The sequence below is a fragment of the Zootoca vivipara genome, chromosome 7 (assembly GCF_965207765.1).
Source record: "Zootoca vivipara chromosome 7, rZooViv2.hap1.1, whole genome shotgun sequence".
Taxonomy (NCBI): Eukaryota; Metazoa; Chordata; class Lepidosauria; order Squamata; family Lacertidae; genus Zootoca; species Zootoca vivipara.
The window spans coordinates 81202927-81222782 of NC_142590.1; the positions used below are offsets into that span (position 1 = coordinate 81202927).

Sequence of the window (19856 nt, forward strand, 5' to 3'; positions counted from 1 at the left end):
AACAGGCGCCCTGGGCAGTGAGTTATATTAACTTTTCAACGGTCACGGGAGGGGGGTATTTTTTAATTTAACTCTGTGATGGGCATAGGAGTGTTGTAAGACATTTCCCAAAACAGTGGATTTGTACTTTAAGACAATGTGAAGGCAAGCATTTGTTTATTTTAAAGGAGGGGACCACTAATAGACATCAAACTTTTAGTCACCAAATTTTAAATCTAGGGTTTCTAGGTAGTAAGGAAAGTACCTCTTTCTTTGTAACAAATGGGGCAAATTTCCTTCTTTCCACAGTATTGAACAAATTGATTACCCCCACCCACCCAATCTAAGCAAAATAAATAAAAAGCAAATTCAAAATTTACAGCACTAAACAAATTTTCTCTGGAAGTAAGATCCATTGAAATAAATGGGTATTTTGTTCAAGGACATGCACTTTGATCTAAGTATACCACAGACTCCATGTGGTCTGTGGCACTTACTTCTGAGTAAACAAGTTGTAGATTTGGAGTGTGCGTCTACCTCCCCTTCTTTCCCCTATCTCTCCATTGATTTGAAACTGAACTTAAATTAGTGTGTTAACTTAAAAGTATTTTTTTATGAAAGAGGCAGGAGGTTCCTAAAAACCAAACTGGTCCCAACCGCATTTGCTGAAAATAAGATCATTTAAACTTTCAGTGGCTGAGTGTGGCTGCAGTCCTAAGATAAAATTTAATTTTGGTCCATCAGGTGCTAGTATATAATTCCCCCCTAACTCATTCAGGGTCAGACTGCAGTCTTCAGACTGCTTACTAGAGGATATTTTAGACTCATCCAGAGAGTTTCCTTGTAACTTTGCTACTTCAAATGGGTCATTTGGAGGACTATGGCTAAAAATCCTTGTGTGCCAAGTAAATAATAATAAATTGAAGCCTGCAAGGTTATTGAAGCACAACCCTATGCATGTCTACTCAGGAGGAAGATCCACTGATGGGTCTTACTGCCAGGTAAGTGTAACATTGCAGCCTAACTTGCAATGCTACCCTGCTCTGAAAGACAGAATGTACCACTAAGACTTGTCGATTTACAGTGGACCTTGCTTCCTGATTTTTCCTTTAGATATTGGGATGCAAATGCGCTGTTGGCTCCTTGAGTGGGGGTACCAGAAACTTCTCCCTCTCCAAATATCCTCCTTTCAAGTTGGTACCTCTTTTACAGAAATCAACTTCCTCCTCTTTGCTTCCCCCACCCAGTCCAGACCCTGTGATGCCTTGGACTGATACAACATCTTTCTTTCTACAGGACCGCCACGACAGCAGCAGCAATGGGAACCCCAGACTGCCCCACCTCTCGGCCGTCAGCCAGCACTTGTACAGCCCGGCACCCCCCCTTTCCCACTCGGGGGCCTCTGATTTCCAGCCCCCTTACTTCCCGCCCCCGTACCAGCCTCTGCCGTACTCCCAGTCCAGTGACCCTTACTCTCACCTGGGCGATCCATTCTCCATCAACCCGCTCCACCAGCCGCCGCCACCTCCCCCCAGCCAGCAGCAAACCAGTTGGCCCAGCCGCCAGACCAGCCAAGACCACTCCAGTTTGTCCCACCACGCTCGGTCTGGTTTAGTGCCCCATCTCCCGGCTCTGGAAAGCGGCTCTGCTGGGGTGAGAAGGGAAACCTACAGGCGATCTGAGCTGCTCCTGCCTCACAGCCACGGTCTCGATGCTTCCAGCTTGGCAGAGAACCTAGGACTGCATGAAATGGCCCATCAGATGGAAGAGGTGCAGGTAAAGATTGATTGGCGAAAGTGATAAATGGTGTCCCTGCAGTTCTGGATGTCCTGTAGCTTAGAAGAGAAGCTTTGGTTGCCTCGCCAAAGCGAGTCTTCTTTAAAGGAAGGGACTGTAGCTGAGTGGTCGAGCACCCACAGGTTCAATCCCCAGTATCTCCAAATTAGGGTTGGGAGAAAATACCGTCAGAAACCCCAGAGAGTTGCTACCCATCAGTGTAGACAATACTGAGCTAGATGGACCAATGTCCTGACTCTGTTGAGGCAGCTTCCTAAGTTCCATCAGGCCCAACAGAAAAGCAAAAACCTGGAATGTGAGCATCAGTAAATCAAATGTGGGAAACTTAAGGGCTGATCCTGCTTTATGATTTTTATTTATACCTGACTTTCCTTGAAAGAGCTCAAGGCAGTATGCATGCCCATCCCTCCGTTTGTCCTCACAACAGCCCTGTGGGGTAGGTTAGGCTGAGAGATGGTGACTGGCCCAACATCACTCCATGACCATTGTGGCTGAACAGGGATCTGAACCTTTCCAGTTCAGGGTTGGGGGAATCTGTGGCCCTCCAGATCTTGCTGAACTCTGACCATTGACCATGCTGTAGTCCAGTCATCTCCACACCACAATGAGGCAAACAGCAGCCTTGCATGGAGGAGAATCATGTGCCCTGTCTCTTGTTCCATAAATGGTCAGGGTCCATAGTGCTTCAGTGATGATGATGATGTACTCGGTTGGTTATGTGAACAGGGTTTTTAGTCCTCTAATTGAGGAATTGAGAACTTGTTCATTGACTCAAACTCCCACCGCCCCTGCCAATATGGCCAGTGGTCATGGATGATGGGAGTTGTAGTCCAACAGCATCTAGAAGACCACAGCTACTCCTGACCCTAGTTCAAAGCACTTCACATCCATTTCAATAATTTGACTTTTGAGTTAGGTCAGAATTATCCCTCCATTGCTGAGTAGTGGCTGGCTTAGCGAGTTCACTGCGAGGAGAGATTTGGAGAGTCCCTCCTTCATTCTCTTACAGAGCAGCCCTGTGCCTGCCTGCTTGGAAGTAAGATCCATTGAGTTCAATGGGACTTGCTCCCAGCTAAGCACGCATAGGATTGCATCCTTGGTCATTATACAAAACTGTTGCAAGAGAACCCACTTCTGCATTATTGACCAGGTGTTCCTAAAGCTCACAGAGATGTCACTGCAGTGTCTTGTAGATTAAAATCCAGTCACTTAAAAGTTCTATTCCTTGCACTTTGTTCCAAAATCTGCAGACTATCACCACTATGAATAGACCATACAGAATAGGCTCTATGGTGGTGGGGGACCCTGTAGACTGGAGGCCACCATTTTGCTCAGCAAGAAGCTAGATCTGTTTACTAATTTGCAGAACAAACCCTGGACAGATCCACTCCATGCATTTAAAGGACACCCAATGCACATTTTAAGCCCATGACTTCCCCCGGAGTCCTGGAAGTTGTGGTTTGTTGAGGGTGCTAGGAATGTGAGGGGCAAACTACACTTCCCAAGATTCTTTGGGGGAAGTCATGTGCTTTAAATGTATGTGAAGTGTCCTTTAATAATTTAACGGTATGGCGTGGCTCTCCTTCCTCTTTGTCCAACATCTCTTTTCTCTGGACTGAAGAGAAGGTAATCGGTCCAAATAAAACTTTATAATGGTCCCCATTTCGGAAGCCAAATTAGGGCAGCAGAACTGCAGTTTCATTTCTTGTGCACGCTGCAGTCCTTAAAAGCCTGGTGTGAAATTCATCTCTTACTAGTCGTGCTGAGGTCCTGGTGAAATTGGTGTGCAGTTAAGTGCATGGAGCTGCAGTCCTAAATACTCAATGGGACTGAATTCTGAGTTGGCATCAGAAATGGGCTGCAGACACTAACTTGCATGAAAAGAAAGCGCCACTGATTTCAGTAGGGCTTGCACATCTGTGTGCATTCTTAAGAAAAGACTGTACACCCGATTGCTGGTCTCTGGTGGGCATCCTATTGGAATAAAAGGCTCTTCTTGCAATTAATATGTTTAGGGCTTAGCCTTAAAGTTAATCCATAGCCCCGCAGCTTTTGATTGGGTTCATAGCCATTTGGAGGAAAATAGCATTGTGTATGTGCATTTCGTGTCGTGGGGGGAGGTGGCGTGTATTTCCTTTATTCCACAATTGTGTTCTAAAAATTTCACATTCTCTCTCCAGCATGTGGAAGATCAGCATTTATTAATGCATGACCAGACAGTCATTAGAAAAGGTCAGTAAATCTGCATTCTCCTTTGGTTTTTCCTCTTGTCTTCTTTTTAAAAAAGATAAGAATTTCTAACCGATAAAGGCTAGTTTCATAGTGGTAGATTGTTTTGGAAAAAAGATTTTCTTTCATGTGGCTTTTTTCTTTCTTTAAAAAACGAAGTTTCTGTAAACGAAAAGTAGAGCCCCCCCTACCCCTTTCCAGTTCTCTGCATGAGCTAGCATGTGTGCCGGAGGCTGTATTCCATATAACCCATTTACTCCAAAGTAAGTAGGTTGTGGGTTTGACTGGAGTGTGCATTTGTTTACATACAGATGCTTTTAAAGGCTGTTAAAAAAAATCCAGGATGTGGAATTTGGGACTAATAAAATGGGTTATTAAATTTTCTTGTGGAAACTTTAAAAACTAGTCTGAGCTGTAATTTCCCCAGGAACAGCAAATAACTGTACTTGCCCTATCAGGAAAATATTTTCCTGGTGCAACATTCACATGGGTGAACTGTTGCTTTTTAAGCGTCAACATGCTATTCTATGGGAAACCGATTGCTTCCCCTCTCGAGATTATTACCAAGTTATGGTTTTGCACTGTGCAGATTACAGCATGATTAGGTTAAGAGTCTCTGAAATGAAAGAGCTTCTATCCCTGAGCATGTAAGGCAAAAATATAAGGCTATTGCACATACTTTGAATTTTTTGTTTGGAAGCGAAGCAGGAGTGTTTGGCCGCGCAGGAGTGTTTGGGTGGCGGGGGGGGGGGGAGAGATCACTATTGAAGGATACAGGCAAATACACGGATAGGTACAGGCAGGCATGGAGGGAGAAAAGTGAAATTGCCTTCAGACTTTCTAAGCAGGGAGGAATGGGTTAACCTTGCTGCCCTATTGCTTCTAATCTAAATGGATGGGCAGAGGGGGTGCTTAGGAGTTATCCACAGTGAAAAGTTTTCATTGGTGGCATTTTTTTGGGGGGGGACTGATGTGGGGGATATCAGGGTAGATGAACTCCTTGAATCTTGTTCTCTGTCCCTTCCTCCCCCCTACTTTGTTTAAAAATAATAATCAAAGGAGAGTTTTGCCTGAAAAACCTCAGGGTGACTTGGAAAGGAAAAATGAGACTGAGAAAAAGCAGAAATGTTTTTTTGCTTTAAACTGTGCCGATCTGGGAATTCGCTCACGGCAGAAGTATTTATTTATTTATCTTTTGCTGTCGGCTTCATGCCACTTGAGAATCTTCCTCTTTTGATAAATAAAAGTATTGGGCCTGGTGGTTAAACCGTTTCCTGGTCCATACATTATAGGGGGGGAAGGGGGGGACACCGGCGTTTGATTTGGCAAAACATGACTTTTTCTCAGGCACACACATGATAAGTTCTACTGACTTTCTTCCTTTACTACAATCCCTGCAATGCAACAGTGCATTTATGGTGGCTGCTTACAAATCCCCCCCCCCACGCAAAAACAACAACAACAGGGAATGCATAACTAAAGAAAGAGAATATCAATTTGCATTTATGGAAAATAATTACTGTAAGTTAAATAAATGCAATGATCTCACGATAGTGGGAAATATGGTGACCTTTATGCTTGCTCAGTCTGCTATCCAGGTGAGGGGCAGATTCAAGGTTGATGTTCTCCCACCTTAGGGTTCTTTGTTGTTAAACTGGGCTTGGATGGAGCAGCTGTTCAGACAGAGGATCCCCCCCCTGCCAAGTAGGGCCTGCAGCCACCCAATGCCATTTCAGGTTTCAGAAAAAGGAAGGGACAAAGAGGCATCACTTCCTTAGTTAAATGAAGCTTGCATTTTACAGCAACAGTAAAACTGAGCATTTCTGCCAGAGAAAAATAGGCTGCATTGCTGCAAGCTGGAAAAGCAGTTAAGCATGCATATACATGTACAGTATTGCTCTTTTATCATTAAATAATTCTTAGTAGGGGTGCATCAAATGGGGATGGTCTTCTACATTTTTCACTTTCTTACTGAATAGTTTGCAGTTAGAAGTTTCAGCTGTTCTTCATGAGAGCCCCATTGGGAAATGCGTCTTAATGGGTTAATAAAATACAGTGGATTTATGACGTCTAAGAGATCTATTAAATGTTAAGCGATTTAGACTTCCCTAAAGGAAAACCCAAAAGTGGGGAAAAACACACACCATCCTCTTCCCCCCTCCCTGTATATCTTGGTTCTCCTAGGTCCTATTTCATTAACGAAAAACAATGCATTAGGTCTCCCTTGCCAGAAGGATGGACTTATCGGCGTCGTGATCAACCCCAACGAAGTATTCTGCTCTGTTCCTGGGCGGCTTTCTCTCCTCAGTTCGACGTCTAAATACAAAGTGACAGTAGCAGAGGTTCAGAGAAGGCTCTCTCCTCCAGAATGCCTCAACGCTTCGTTGCTGGGAGGGGTTCTTCGAAGGTAGGAGGCTGTGATTCCCACCCCACTCTTCTCTCCTCTCCCCCCCTGTCAAAACTATTCCAGTGACTAGAGCTTCTCATGCCGCCTCTTAAGCCAAACGGCATGTAAATACCATTTCTGTGTCTCAACAATTTTGCGCAGGGAGAGAGAATGAAACCCAAACGCTGCATCCTAATGCAGTTTATTTCCAAGCTCTGTCTTCACGCTCTTCCTTCTCTTTAGCACCCCTTGCATTTCCAGAAATGAAAAGTGATATAACAAGTCTAGAAACAAGTTCTCTCTTTCCTGTTAATATGACACGTTGCTTCTCGGTCTACAAAAAGAGAATCTTGCACCCATTATTTTCAGGTTTTCTTACTCACTCGGCCGCCTGTGTACCACAATGTTTAAATGGCGTTCACATAAATTAATAATCTGCCAATTCCTCTCCCACCTTTCAACCCAAGGGTACAATTTCCAGCTTGCTGTGTTAAGGATGCCAACTGGCCAAACTTCTCACACACATAGATACATGCCTACACCCCTGTGTCTTTAATAGCAAGTCAGAGGTGCAAAACCTGGCAGGTGAAGCTTTCTGAAGCAAAGTGAGCCATGCTCCCTGCTAATGTCTGTGCACTGATCTGCTGTTAAAGGCACAGCTGCAGAGACGGATCAATAAGCTGGCAATCCCAGGGGGATCATCGGGGCAGCAGAACTTTGTTGGAAAGATGTCCAGGGCTCCTGCTCTGTGGAACAAGCAAGGGGGTCTCCAATGCAGTTGGGGTTGGCTTACTGCAGGCATAGGCAAACTCGCCCCTCCAGATGTTTTGAGACTACAATTCTCATCATCCCTGACCACTGGTCCTGTTAGCTAGGGATGATGGAAGTTGTAGTCCCAAAACATCTGGAGGGGCGAGTTTGCCTATGCCTGGCTTACTGCATTTTGAACTAACACATATTTAAAGACTGGGACCCCCCCCCCCCGTCGCCCAAGATCATGAGGCTAAAATGACCTCTAACTGCACCCCTGGAGAATTCTAACTTGGATAGAGAGAGGAGAGATCTTCTGAGCAAGGTTCTTGGATAGGTTAAAACACACACACACACAGTGTTCTAAGAGCATCTGTTGTGGTTACTTTCTAAAAAGAACCAGAGCTATTGGCGTCCTTGAGGAATAATCAAAAGCATGTGGTTTGAAACACCAAAGGGGTGTGCTGGTGAATCCAGCTCAGATCCACCCTCCCCAATATTCCTCCTCCTCGAATGGCACTCCTGATTTCGAGGGCCAGGGCTGGGATCGCAATCTTGGTTAATATATCTATGCTTGTGCCGCAACAAATGCTCAACTTGATGCTCCATGCTTGTAAAAGGTTCAGTTTTCATTACGCCTGCCATAAGCGTAATGATCTTGGATAGTGTGAATGCAAAGGCAAAGCGTATTCTCCCCTCCCTCCCACCGCTTGCTTTCTTTTTGATCTTGCTTTCTGATGTTTATGTGATGGAGCATTAAAAAGTAGGTCAAAGCTTGTTTTTCCATCCAGGCCCCCCCCCACGATTCCTCCCCACCCCCCACCCCCCCACAGCACAATAGAACTGCGCTGAATGTCAGTAATTTGGCATTTCTCAATTGCTTTGAAATGTGTGGCCTCTTTCGGGGGTGTGCGGCTAAATAAAACACTGTCCATCTCTCTCTCTCCCCCCCCCCCTATTTGCAGAGCCAAATCTAAAAATGGTGGCCGGTCTCTAAGGGAGAAGCTGGACAAAATTGGCCTCAACCTTCCAGCTGGCAGAAGGAAAGCTGCAAATGTGACTTTATTGACATCGTTGGTGGAAGGTCAGTCTTAATTATTTATTTATTTAAAAAGAGCCTTTCTGGGTAAAGGACAAATGAGGTGACTTGGATGAGCATGTCCTCTAAAGCAGTGTTGTTCCATTTTCAGACTTTAGCCCAAATATGCATATCTGGACTTCAGCCTTTGCCAACCTGGTTCTCTCCAATTGTTTCTGGACAGCAATACCTGGCTGGGGCTGATAGGAGTTGTGGTCCAAAATGATTTGGAGGACGAAGGGCAGACCCACACCATGCATTTAAAGCACGTCCAGCACACCTTTTTAAAACTCCTGACTTCCCCCAAAGAATCCTGGGAATGGGAAGTTTCCCCCTTTGTCTGAGCCAGAATTCCCAGTACTCTTAACTAATTACAGTTCCCAGGAGTGTGCTCTATAAATATACACTGGATGTACTTTAGATATATGGTTTGGATCTGGTTCTGCCATAAGAGTGTTTAAACTTGAATTTTTGGGTTTTTTTACCCACTACCGCATGGTGTGTCAGTGCTGCTGTTGAGACTTGCGCCCCCCCCTTCCCCGTTGAAGCCCAGTGGGCCAAAATCATTAGGAGGGAGAAAGAGAGAGAGAGAGAGATAAATGTGGGGGGTGCAATTTCACAAGTGTTAAATTGGGGGTGGGGCCATTGATGTAATGTAGGGTGTAGACTGCGCGTGTTTGTGGGGGTTGACGTTCATCTTGAGACTGCCCAGACTCTAAACTGGAAACTGACCTGATGTAACTCCGTCCTTGTGACTCATCTGTGTGTGAACAAGCAGCTGATCTGTTGCTTGAGTAATCGACAATCCCCAGTTTTTATTCATAGGAATTTTATGGCAGCGCTTCCCAAAAGATCTGGATATTCAACATGTGCATAGCCTCCTTTGTTCCTGTCTCTTCTCCCCAACCTCCAGATTATGTCTTGATCCATACTTTTACTGTTGGCCAAATAAACGCATTTCTAGGATGGGAAGAGGGAGTGTGCTCCATCGTTTCTGCAAGAGCTGCGGATGTGGTGTAAGCAGGAGAGCGAATTGGGTAGCCTCTCCAGTGGGATCCTAGGAACCTCTCATTATTTAACTAATTCATTTCCAGAGGCATACTAGTGTGTGTCCCGCCAGACAGTTTGGGGAATTCTTGCCCCACTGCATAACTTTTGATGAAGGAGTTTGATACAAAGCTTTATGGAGAACAGATCTAGTTGAAATTAATCCATAAATTAAGAAAGTGTCTTAAAAATTACTAATAAGAGTTAAAAGACCTCAGGGGTAGGTGTGTGCGAGTCCAGAATGAGAATGTCCATTCTGATCACTAGTTTAGGAATGTCCCTGAGACAGCAGAGTTCAGTGGTGGACAGTTCCCTGTAGAATCCAGTGTTTTAAAAGAGCAATAGCTCACCCATAATAAAAGCTCCATCAGCCTCTAATAATCTTCAGATCAGAGAAAACTGTTTCCAAAAGAATTATTATTATTATTATTATTTCTTGCCGGTGGAGTTTAAGGCGAGAGTGTAGCAGAAAGCAAGCACATGCAGTGGTTTACTAAGTGAGAGCAATGCTTTATTACAAGCCATGGTTTCTTTGGGATAAATAATCTTTGGGATTGCAGCCATGGGTTCTTTTTAGGTTTTCTACAAATAGAATGTGTGTTCAAAGCAAAAGATTTAATGAAGGAGGAAGGGAGAACTTGCTGGTACTACAATTCCCACCACCCATGCCTGATAGCCATTCTGTTTTGGGCTGGTTTGAGTCTCAACAACATCTGCAGGGCCACAGATTCCAAATATTGGATTTGATCAATTTGCAGTTCTATGTCTTTAAGCGCATGGTGTACACCCATTTGAAATCAAATGGATGAATGGAAAATAAATGTATGAATGGCATCCATTGAAAATAAGCCATTGACTGAGATGATGCACCACCTGCCTCTTGCAGCTAATCTATGACAGTTCACTCAGCACTTGCAAGAGATCACTTGGGGCATGTTTATCACTTTTATTGCAACATAGGCGAACCATCCTGTATTTTCGCAGCAAATGTGTTCCATCACTGGAATGCTGGGTCGATTGAATTCAAATGGGTGAAATATGCTTTGCATCCCACATCTTTGGTTTAACTGGATTGTCTGGGTGGAATCCGGATCCATTAAAATGAATAGTTGCTTTGCTAGTTGTTTTGATGGGAGTTGTCCTCAAGTTTTGGATGAGTGTCTTTTTGGTTCAAGCTGCACCAACCGTATGGGAGGGGATGTGCTGAACTTGTAAGCCTGCCGTGGTAGCTTCTGTCGCTGTGTGGCTTTACAAATATCTAAGCTGCTCGGAATTTTGTGTTCATCCAAGCTGCTTAATTGTGAAGTAATATTTTGCAATCTCTTTTGACATCTCCCAAAAACAGTCTGGGAACAGAGGCCAATTACAGGATGAGAAGGTAGAATTTGGCTAATTATTGGGGTGGGGGTGGGGCGGGGACGTGGGATGATGCAAGAAACTCTCTGCCTCGATCCTAAACAAAATCCCAACTGCTCCAGTCCGAAGAGGATGTTTCTGTATAGACAAATGTCCAAAAAGGGTTTCTTGCTGAAACTTGTTTTCAAGAAAGCTTTGTTTGATCAATAGAGTAGCTCAATAAGTCTCCACCCTTTTTGGAGTCTGGACCCACCTAACACATATGCCATACTAGTCAACTGCCATGGAAAACCCAGGCGCATGGCACGAGCACATGGCAGCTGTGAGGGACAGGGGATATCGCGAAGTCCCTCCCCTCCTGAGTTCCAGCCCATCCCCGAGCGCAGGGGAAAGCAGGGAGAGTTCTGTCTCAAGTGGGGAAGCAGGAAGTGGGGTCCGAGGCTCAGACAGGGTAGCAGAGCCAGCATCCCAGGTGGGACAGGAAGGGGGAAGCAAGGGGGGCAGACCTGTCCCCCCAACTCCGGAATTGCGCAGAAAACGTAGGGGGAAGAGGATGGGTCTCCCCAAGTTGTTATGTTGGAGAAAAACGCGCCAAACGCCATTCGGAGGTTCTGATTCAAGCGGATAAGATGTGTCTCTGTAAATAGTACTGCCTTTAGCACTGTAAATACGCAGCACCAATAAAGAGATAAAATGCAGAGCTGTGTAGAGTCGTTACTCTGAAGTAGCCCACTCCGGCCACTGTGACAGCAGCCATTTGGGACACCTTGGTCTCTTGCATGATTTCGGGCAAAGATCTCCCCCCTGAAAAGTGTTTTTTGGGGGGACGGGGTCCATGATCTTGCAAGGCGCCCCCAAATGTGTGTGTGTGTGTGTGTTTTTGGCACTGTACCCAAAGAAAATGCTTTTTCCAAGCCTGTGATCTCGTGGCTCATGTGACATGTGCAGGATTTTGGACCTGGAAGATGTTTGGATTTGGGCCACGTTGTGTTGGAGGGTATGGTATGTGAGGACTCATGCCACCTTATTTCCATATATTTATATGGTGACAGTGCTTCTGCTGAAACCCTCATTAGGTCAGCCTGCAACCCGGGCTGGTGCCTTCCAGATGTTTGGGACAGAAGCTCCCATCAGGGATCTGAGACTGATGGGAACCGTAGTCCAAATTGTAGATTGCTTCAAGATGCTGTGGGCCCTCTCTTGTTCCCCGCTGAAAATCACTTCCTCTTCTGCATTGTGTGTGTGTGTGTATGTATATGTATATAAGTTGGCACATGTGTGTGTGCGCGCACACACCCACCCACCCACCCACACCATGTACAATCTTGGGCCTGGATGTGCCAGCCTGCAGCTCCCGACGTATTACTCATTTCACCCCAGAGATTCTGGTCCTCGATGGTGAAAAAGTTTCCCATCCCTAGACTAGCTGATCCACACCCTAGAATAAGCCAATAGACTAGAACAAGGGGGTGAGGTTTGTGAGGCCTTGGCCTAATTTTACTTGGGCAGCAAGGAGAAATGGAGGACACCCCACCCATATTTGACGCTGGCCACTGGTTGGTCCCCTGTCCGCACACAGCCCCTGACAGGTCACCTTTGAGGGTTATCCTGTGACAGAATTTTGTCAGTCACTGGTTTAGACTAAGAACAAAGAAACCCCTATTGCAGCCTTTGGATATCAAGACAGAATTGCTCAGGTGCTGTTTCTTCTAGGCAGATTTTGAAATCAAGTGGCACTTAAAACGTATTATGAGCCTGCTGGAAAATTAACTTGGACTTTATGGTTTTAAGTAGGGCATATCATGAAAACGGTGTATGATGTAAAATTTGTGCTGCAAACTGCATTTTTGGAGGGGAGGTATTAAACTAATATTAGATATTAATTTAATATCTAATGTAACTCACCTTGGGGTGAAGGGTGGGTAATTAATAAAATGAATAAGAAGAGGATCACAGCTTTATTTTTGTGGTTCTTTTCTCATCTTTTCCAGGCGAAGCTGTACATCTTGCCCGGGATTTTGGCTATGTCTGTGAAACTGAATTTCCTTCCAAGGCTGTGGCCGAATACTTAACTCGGCCGCATCTGGGGCGTAATGAGATGGCTAACAGGAAGAACATGCTGCTGGCTGCAAAGTAGGTATTCTCTTTTTGAACAAGAGCATCCTGGATGACCAATTTGTATTTTAGCATTTGTATCGTAACCCTTAGTTCTACGTAAAGGAAGACTGTGATCTGCATGTTAAAAGATTTAGGGCAGGCATAGGCAAACTCCAGATGTTTGGGACTACAATTCCCATCATCCCTAGCTAACAGGACCAGTGGTCAGGGATGATGGGAATTGTAGTCCCAAACATCTGGAGGGCCGGAGTTTGCCTCTGCCTGATTTAGGGGATGGTGGCAGATGTTGAGGCTTGCTTTTAGGCAAGGCTTCCTGGTATTGCTGGACTACAAGCCCCATATCCTTGCTCATGGGTCATGCTGGTTGGAGCTGATGTGAGTTGAACAATTACCTGAAAGTTTCCCTGTCCGCAGCCTATAGGCTCCTACAAGGGCTGGTTCCAAGTTCAAGGGCCCTCTGCCCAGTGTCCACAGATGGGTCCCTCCCGCATCAGTGCATTTTAAAAAAATATTAACGCAAGCTTAGGTTTCTGAAGATGTTGAATGTATATGTTTGCCTGATACTGTTTTAAGCAATGCTACAGAATATTGGGGTGATTTTAATAGTAGTAGAGCAAATTGTCTGAATTCTTACGCTTTTTGACATACAAAGTTCCTTGGGTGGGGAGGGCTGTTTACTTCCTGGCAGCTCCAGGGAGGGTAGAAAAAGACTCATTATGAAATGCTGAAGAGCTGCTGTTGGTTGATCTCTGTTGACCCTCTTGTGGTGCTCCAGATGTTCTTGGACTCCAGCTCTCATCAGCCTCAGCCAGCATGGCCAGTGGCTAGTGATGATGGGAGTTGTAGTCAAACAGCAGGTTCCTCATCCTTGCTTGTAGGCAATTTACTCATTAAGACTGGGCAAGGCTCTGACTCTGTGTCAGCCTGTTTGCTGTGCTCCTTCCGAAGTTCAGCAAAGCTGGGTTCATACTCACAAAAGTGAATGCTTTAGTTCAAATTAATTAGAGTGATGGAGTGGAGGAGTCATCTCTCCCCCCCCCCAACTGAAAGTCATACACAGCACCCAAAGGTGCCTCTGTGTTGAATCAGGGTCCCTGGTTTTTGCTGATCACCCACCCTCTCCAGTCCAACAACAAACTGCTCCTCAAGGTTTGGGAAGACCTTTTCAGGACAGCGTGAGATGTGGTTTGGTTGGTGGTGGTAGGAGGGCTTTGGTGGAGAATGTTGGAAAATTGGTGGGACTTGCCTTGTGAATGGGTGTGTTTCTCATCCATGCAAAATCACCGTTCAGCTCAAGACAATAGTTCTTTAAAAGACTTCCATTTTGGGGATGACACTCTCAGATTGAAGGGTACTAAAAGAAAGTGTTTGAGGTGAATTTCCTCTGATGTCTAAATCTATGAAATATTTTTTAATTTGAGTATTCTTAAAGCAACCTTTCGCTTTTTGGTTCCCCACGTTTGTTTTGTCCTAAATTTATGTGTGTGTGTTTTAATGGAATAGTGGACTCCTCTAGGAGGTTGTAGCTATTTTGTGTTTTTTAAAAAAATGTTGGGTGGACCTCGGGATTGCATAGCTAGTTCCTGATACAATAGAGTTTTATGGTGATTTGTGCCAAAATCTGGTTTGGGTACCATGGCGTCTGCTTAGAGCATTTCGAGGTTTGGAGTGCAGCCCGAGTTTTACTGAATCCAGTGGTGAAATTCTCTTTGAATGGAGAAAGGATTTTAAGAAGAAATCTGAAGGCTCCAGAATGCATCACACGTAGGCTATTGTTTCAGGATGAGAGCTTTCCAAAGTAGAGCATTACGTATGTTTCTGCATTTGGGGCTGGATGAAAACGCGTTTTATTTTTAAATGGTGCTTAAAATGTCAATAGGAGAAAATAAGGACCTTTTAGCTTTAATATGTCTAGGCGAATGCTTGCAAGATCAAAAGGCACCACGTGCCTTTTGGAGCACAGATTCATCAAATCCTCATAATACAGTGATCCCTGTGGGGGTTTTAAGATGTGAAACATCCAAAAGCATTTTAGGTGCACCTAGCAGCACATTTCCACTTACAGCCTGGAAACTTGGTGAATGGTTTGGAATTCGTAAGTATTTAAACTTCAACCATATTTCTCCAATGAGAGATAGCTAGCTAGCTAAATTCACTGTCTCAGTTCTGTCGCCTTCCATACCTTCTGCAAAACCAAAGCTGTGGAAATTGTCGTGCCACTGTATCTTAAAAGCAGATTAAATAAAGCAGGTCTAGGCAGAAGATCATATGGAAGGGAAGGTTTTCCTTCCAGTACTCAGGGCATGGTACACTAGTACCACCCACCAGAATTGAGCCTGGTGGCTATGTGTGTGCTTGTGCCAAGTTATAAGGATTGGTGTAATACAGTCTTTTCCTGCTGCCCAAGTAACATCCTGGTAGCAGCATTCTGCACTAGCTGCAGCCTGTGGACTGTATTCAAGAGCAGCCATACACAGTGCATTGCAGTAGCCCAGCTAAGAGGTTGGTTCACTGATGCTTGACTGTCCCAGCCCAGGAAGCGTTCGTCATGGGGACATAGCAGCTTCTTATATACCAAGTCAGACCATTAGTTTATTATTGTTTGCTAGAACAGTTTCCCCAAGACCTTTCTGGAGAAGCAGAGGGTTTTACCTGGGGCCTTTTTAAATACACTCTGCCCTTGAGCTGAGGCCCTTTCCTAAGCCACCTGTGCTTTCAGGTAAATTATAAATTTGTATACCACTCTTCATCTGCAGGGCAGTTCACGGGTAGCTTAGGAGTACTCCTCTAATCTAGGCAGCTGCTCCTTTGGGGAGTGTTGCCCTATCCAGGACAGGCCATCTCACGAAATTCTGTACCCATGAACCACTTACCCACAGCAGCTCCATCTAATCATGATTCAGCTTTGGTTTGTTGGCTTGCATCCAGCCCATCACTGCCAACAGGCACTGGTCCAGGACTTGCACATCTTCTTCTGATTCAGATGGCATGGAGCGATACAGTTGGGTGTCACCTGCAGGGCATCGAACTCCAAATCCTCAGAGGACACCTCCTAGTGATTTCAAATGCACGCTGACTAAACGTGGGAAACAAGACGGATCCCCGTGGATCTCAAACCCCTTGCAAGAAAGGGTGCTTTTATGTGTGTGTGAGAGACAGGGCAGTAGTTGCATAGAAACTTGGTGTCCTGTTGAGGAAGATGTCCTTCAGTACAATGGGCACCTTCTTCCTAAATGAGGCATCAACTACTCTCTGGACCTGCCCAGTCAGACCCTCTCTGCCACATCTTAAAAGCCATGGTGGGCACAGGGGTCGAGAGAGCACACCCACATCCCCGGATAACTGAAGCTCATATTGCAAACTTTGAGCAGATGGTGCTCTAAAGGCTCTCTCAGGACCCGCATCAACTGGTGTCAGATTTGCGGCGGGGATGAGCGACTCAAAGGGATGAGCGATTCAAAGGCCCTCAAGGACCTTGATGAAACTCTCATGGTGTGCTTAAGAGTGTTTAGCCATGAACAGTTTCAAATTGATAACACGGTGCAAAATAAGCATTTTTTTTAAAAAAACACAAAGTAGTCTTATAGGAGGCAAAGAGGTTTCCTCTCCCTCTTAAAATTCTGAGGGCCAATGTGTGAAACTGTAGCCTTCTCTAGGAAGAATAAAATGAATACTGGCTTCCCCACTGGGGCAACCCCACTGCCCTCTTGAGGTGGTCTTGAAGGTGCCAATGGCAAGTGCGTTGGTGATGTCAGAAACACCTGTTCCTTAGGCCCCTCCTCCAAAAGGCTCCGCCCACACTTGCACTCTACTGTGGTTGCTTTGCTCTCTTCCTTGGTGGTGCTCTTAGTGCGCCGAAGGGGTGGCTGGGAAAAAAAAATCAGCCTCCCTTCGCTCCTGCAGTCTCTTTTACAACCTCCTTTGCCCTACCAGCTTCCGAGCTTTGCTACATGGAAGAACAGTCTGATTCAGTATAAGATAACTGCTTTTGTTTAGCCTACCTTGGAGGGCTGCTCTGAGGATAACAAACACACTGATCTGAGTTGTGCAAACAGCTGACTTGTGTGACATAGGAAATGGCAGCTGTGTTCTTCAATTCTTTCAGTTAGCTCAGTGTTCTTCACCCTTGGGGGCGGGGGTCTCCAGCTGTTGTTGGACTACAACTCCCATCATCTCCAGCAAGCAGAGATGATGGGAATTGTAGTCCAACAACAGCTGGAGACCCAAGTTTGAGAAACACTAAGGTAGCTGACCTTAAAATATCTTTCTGTTTTATAGTATACTAGGGGAAGTAATTAGAGACACACCCACCTGCCCGCTGTAATATCACTCTTGACTTTCTGATTTGGCAGGCCGTGCTCCCTTTTTAACTGTGGCGGCCAATGGTTTTGTTGAAAGTTAATTCAATGTGTTGTCTCTTGCAGGCAGATCTGCAAAGAATTCACTGAACTCCTCACTCAGGACCGCACCCCTCTTGGCAATGCGAGGCCGAGCCCCATCTTAGACCCTGGCATCCAGGGCTGCTTGACTCACTTCAGCCTAATCACCCATGGCTTCGGGAGCGCTGCTATCTGTGCTGCCATGACGTCTGTCCAGAACTACCTGAACGAAGCGCTAAAAATAGCAGACAAAACGTACATGAACGCCGGCGACCAGAGCCCTGCGGAAACCAATAAAAGCATTGAGAAAATGGACAAGCACCGGAAGTGAGTGAGAGAGAGTGGGAGAAAGAGGAAGAAGCCAGACTTTTGTATACTGTTTCTCGCACACAGACTTTTAAGATCGTCTTGCCTAGAGGGCATGTAGATAATCTGTTACAACTTGCTTCGGGGCGTGTTTTTCATTTTTTAAGCATCCTTTTCAGGCTCCCCCGTGAGATACATGTGTCTCTCTTTCTCTCCTTTCTTTAAAGCTGCTGTTATCCATTCATTGTGGGACCAGGGAACCGAAGATAAACCTGAGTACAAGCTTTTAATTTCATTTTTTAAAGGAAAAAAAAACTTTTAAACAGTAAAAAGTGGTGCTATTTTTTTTCTTGTATGGAAGTCTGTTTAGTGCTATTTCTCAAAACTTTGAGTAAGATGCTCTTTTTCATTGCGTACATCCTGATAGCAGCATTCAGATGGAACACTAAACCATGGTTTTTAATGTTACCTGAAGCCCTGGAACTTTGCTCTTTGCAGTTGCAAGGATGAGATAGGAAGCATTTGCTTACTGCTTGACACCAAGTATAGTTTATCTGTATGTTAAAAAACGACAAACCATCACTAGTGTAAATCAATCTGCCCCAGTTGATACTCTCTAACTGTTTTGGACTGGCAGCTTCCATCAGCCCATGGTCAGAGATTATGGGAGTTGTGATCCCAAATGTCTGAAAGGCATCAAGATTGGGTGCAAGCTATGGTTTGATAATAATCCAGGACTATAAGCCCCACACCGACCCGGGTTGCTTCAATAAATCACATGTTTACACACACATCATTGTTTATCATTCTGAGATGTCACAAGAAACTAAGGTTAATATTAAACAGAAGGAAAATCCTTCCAGTCTCCCTCTCATGGCTGTGCCAGAGAATAAGAAGAGAAAATGGGGGCCATCAACAAGGTTATAAGTAAGATTTCCCTGGTTCTGGAAATCTTTGGAAACCACCAACAACGTAACTCAGTATTAACCACAGGGTATCTGAAGCCTCGACAAGGCACCCCCAGGGCTGTAAATGCAATGGAATTTTTATCCAAAGGGAAGTTGAACTTGGTATAAAGTGGAATAAATTGTCTGATGGTCATTTGAACACCTTGCATCACCTTTCAACCTCTTGGGGGCTTTTTGAGAGTGATTCAGACTTCTAGGCACAAATCCTGGAAGTTATTCTAATGCCGACTAGGCGTTTGCTGGACTCAAATGAACAGGGCAGCAAGCACGAAAGTGGGGAAGGGGAACCTTCAGCTGCTCAGATCTTGTTGGACTACAGTTCCCATCGTCCTCGGCTGGCATGGCTGGGGATGAGTCCAACAGTGCCTGGGAGACGTCACAGGCTTCTCATCCCTGCAGTAAAGCGAACTGTAGCAGTTCTTCTTACACAAGGAAAAACTAGTTCAAGCTAAAAAAGAATGCAAAAGAAAACTTGCTTCCATTTTTTTTAATGCCAGGATACTGCAGCTTTATATATGTCATCAGGTCTTGTGTTTTTAAAATAGGAAAAAAACTTGAAAGAATAGGCACATTAAAAAATTTTTTTTTTGCCTATATAGGCCAAAAAGTTTATATATATATATATGAATATATATAAATATATATATAAATATATCCAGGGAGGTTTTTATGTGTATAAGGGAAAACAGTGTGTTGGAATGTATATATTTATTTATGTGTAATTTAATGGGTCTTGTAAATAATGGTGAACATTTTAATACTTTTTTTTATAAATGGGCTTCAAAATTTTAAATCCGCCTCCTTTCCTCCCTCCAAAAAGGTAATGGGTAAGCTCAAATACACTGCTATACAGGTCTGTTTATGCTGGGTATTTAAAAGTGACTTTTTACAAAAAAAATAAAAATGAAAACCCTCAATTCTTGCCACTGTAGATTTTTGTATCCGATCTGAGGTGTGTATTGACAAAGCAATAACTTTGTGTACTTGGGGTATCCATTCAAAAGGAGTGTGTGTGTGTGTGAGAGAGAGAGAGGGGGGGGGAAGAAGAATGGAAGTCATAAAAAAAACCTACATCCCACTTCACTTGTAAATGTCTTCCTGTTACCCAAAAGCCGTTGTATAGGATAATCCATATAATAAAAATATTCTGGATAGAAAGTATTGAATGGTGTTTAACTGGAAGTGGGTTGCCGGGGGGGGGGGAGGAAGAGTGTTTTTGCTTCTTATGGGGGATGGGCAACAGAATACCGAAAATGGACATTGTAATTGAATACACAGTTCTTTATAGTGCATCAAACTAATGGAACAGACATGTGAAGCTGAGTGCCAGTACAGCTAATGGTTTCAATTATATAAGGAACCGTCTCTATTGCCATGACTGCTCTCTTCCCCTACCTCCGTCCTCATGGATAACGATGTGCCAAGGCAAAGAGGGAGTCTGAAAGCTTCCTTTAAAAAATAAA

The 19856-nt window shown here is 44.6% G+C and overlaps 1 protein-coding gene across 5 annotated transcripts in view; it reads left to right on the top strand.

The window, feature by feature from the left end:
• Positions 1-19551, top strand: part of TFAP2C (transcription factor AP-2 gamma) — a 32414-nt gene extending 12863 nt beyond the window's left edge. For 3 of the 5 annotated variants that reach the window (XM_060277317.2, XM_060277316.2, XM_088674676.1), the window contains exons 2-8: positions 1276-1755; positions 3957-4008; positions 6190-6412; positions 8107-8225; positions 12614-12755; positions 17165-17446; positions 17653-19551. In XM_060277317.2, the coding sequence (XP_060133300.2) occupies positions 1276-1755; positions 3957-4008; positions 6190-6412; positions 8107-8225; positions 12614-12755; positions 17165-17446; positions 17653-17695 (1341 nt within the window). In that variant the 3' untranslated portion in view covers positions 17696-19551. Of the gene's footprint in view, positions 1-1275; positions 1756-3956; positions 4009-6189; positions 6413-8106; positions 8226-12613; positions 12756-17164 lie in introns of all 5 variants that reach the window. The other 2 variants (XM_088674677.1, XM_088674678.1) reach the window with 2 other exon arrangements.
• The last annotated feature ends 305 nt before the right edge of the window (positions 19552-19856 follow it).